Source organism: Lipotes vexillifer, unplaced genomic scaffold, assembly GCF_000442215.2.
Source record: "Lipotes vexillifer unplaced genomic scaffold, Lipotes_vexillifer_v1.1 scaffold1662, whole genome shotgun sequence".
Lineage (NCBI taxonomy): Eukaryota > Metazoa > Chordata > Mammalia > Artiodactyla > Lipotidae > Lipotes > Lipotes vexillifer.
Genome location: NW_006795342.1, coordinates 459266 through 461608, shown reverse-complemented (window position 1 = coordinate 461608; position 2343 = coordinate 459266). Strand labels below are relative to the sequence as shown.

The 2343-nt window shown below is 44.1% G+C and overlaps 1 protein-coding gene across 1 annotated transcript in view; it reads right to left on the bottom strand.

Annotated features, from left to right (window-relative positions):
* The window catches only part of LOC103072349 (calcium-activated potassium channel subunit alpha-1), a 545963-nt gene that overhangs the window by 246654 nt on the left and 296966 nt on the right, over positions 1-2343 (bottom strand). Inside the window, exon 6 of the mRNA XM_007467587.1 lies at positions 1898-1973. Coding sequence (XP_007467649.1) covers positions 1898-1973 — 76 coding nt within the window. The remainder of the gene's footprint in view (positions 1-1897; positions 1974-2343) is intronic.

The window sequence follows — 2343 nt, the reverse complement described above, 5'->3', positions numbered from 1 at the left end:
TCACATGTTTCCCTCACTCGCTGCTTCAGATTTTCCCCCTCTGCACTGGGAGAACGAACATAATTGTGGAGTCATCAGGTGGAATGTTTCCCCAGGGATGCTAGCGCTATTTCCTGCATCCAGAGAAAAGGAGTCTTTTCCAAGGAGCGGGAAGTTGGCGGGTCTCTTGGCAAAAGCCTAGAAAAAGATAGTTTACTCAGATGGCTAATCATTCTCCCAAGTCCAGGAAAGATCCACATGGAGTACGAGGAAGGTGAGAACACAGTTCTCTCCATGTTATTCCTCAGAGTAATGGCACCTTCTTAAAATGCTGGCGTCAGAGGATTAAAAGCCCCCTAAACAAGTAAACTCGAAACAGGGAGAAAGAGGCACTATACCATGTTAGACACTGTGGATGACTCCACGTAACACCGTCCCCACAAGTATCTCTTAAATACATCTCCTGTGATTGCCACTGGGTCCTCACCAAGTCTACCTGTAAAAATACAGTGTAGTGGAGCAAATATGATACAGGCAAAACTTGAGGACTGCTAGCTTTGTTGACCATTTTAATTTCAAGAGGAACATGAGTCCCTTGCATAGAAAAGTCATAAAAAAGGTAGAAATGAAGGTTACTGTCACTCAGAAGAAATACGAATAACAATATTCATTCTATATTAATAATAGTATATACGCTATTAAATGGAGCGCCAACCAATTCTGACCCCAGGATAATGGAAGTAAAGGGTGTTGGGACACACTGTTGAAGATTTCCATGGCATTCCACGCTTACTTGCTTTTTCACTTGACTAATAGGAAGTGAATTTATTCCCCCATTCACGTAGATGAATAGTTAGCGAGGGGAAACCAATTCGAAATGAAAACAAACGCAAATAAACAAAACACACTAAGACCCAAAGAGGAAAGCCTGTCACATTTGTTGGATGTGACATATTCAGGAAGCTGAGTCCCAGCCTCAGTTACTGGGAAAACAATGCTGAATCCAAGCTCCCCCAAAATGCAGGTGTATTAATTACAAATCACAAACAGAGAGATGTCCTGTTTTTCATCATTTATCAAACACGTTAAGGCCAACCAAAGAGAAAAATGGAACATTAGCAGTGAGCTTCTCAAAGTGTAATTTCCTATGAGAGAAATTTATGACCTGTACTTATTCTCTATTAAAGGGCATCCAACCTCTTTTATTAGTTTATTCATCAAGGCAGCCCTGGTTTCCGGCCAGCTCTGAGAACCTGCAGGTCCTCAGGAAAGGGGTCTCTGGGTTTTTTTTTTCTCCTGGTCCAGTAGTGTTTTCCAGATCATGATACAGTTAACAGAAGTAGTCATGGTGCATTCGGCGGGCGGTTTTTAGATAGTCCCCAGAAGGCAATTCACAGAGCAAGCCCCAGGGGCTACACGGGCTATAAAGCGAACATCTAGAATGTACTTTGAAATGAAATGATTTTCTGTTTGCCGTATGAGGTTTGTGACTGCCTCTCAAAGGGCATTGCTTCCATTGCTTTTATGGCCAGGTTCAATTTCCTAGTTAGTGATGTAATAAAGGGGTGATTTAAAACCTGGGAGCAAGGACTTCCCAATCAATGAGCAGACCTATCCCTCACCCACTGTGCACCTCTCTCCATGGTGCTGCGGCCGGTGTCCACGCAGCCCCACAAGGTCCCCCAAAACTGTCTCCACTTCCCCCCATACACAGCTGTTTCTCTCTCTCTACCATAGAGAGTCCCCGCCCTGCAGAAGACCCTACCTCTAGGCCTTCCCTGGGTTTCTGTGTTAGATCACTCTCTCTGTGCGTAAGAGAACTCTAACTTTATCGTGATGAAAGTACACAACACCTGATACTTACAACGTGGCACTGGGGACCAGAACGACAAAAAAAATATGAAAGAGAACATCTTACCTTGTTTTCAGGATATTCAGAAACTGCAAAATTTCTGAAAACTGGATCAGCCTGAGAGCTCTTAAAAATCTCAAACCTGGAAAGAGAAATGAAATAGAGATGCATTATTTTCAATGTGTGGTTTTAATGTCCACACACTGCCGTCGGATTTACAGCTGCCAAGGTTAATGGGATATGAAATCCCTGCAGAAGAATGAAGCATCCCGTACTGTGGATGTAGCTCTTCCTCCTGGTCCTTGACTGGTTTAATCTCAGCTGGTAACCTGACTGTTTCATTAAAGGGGCCCTGTATGGAGCCACTGCAGGCGATATTCTGCTGGGCAGAGCCCAGTTTACTGAGCTTTCTCATGCGTCCATCTCTGATATTTTGTGTGTGTGTGTGTGTGTGTGTGTGTGTGTGTGTGTGTGTGTGTGTGTGTGTGTGTGTGTGTGTGTGTGCGCGCGCG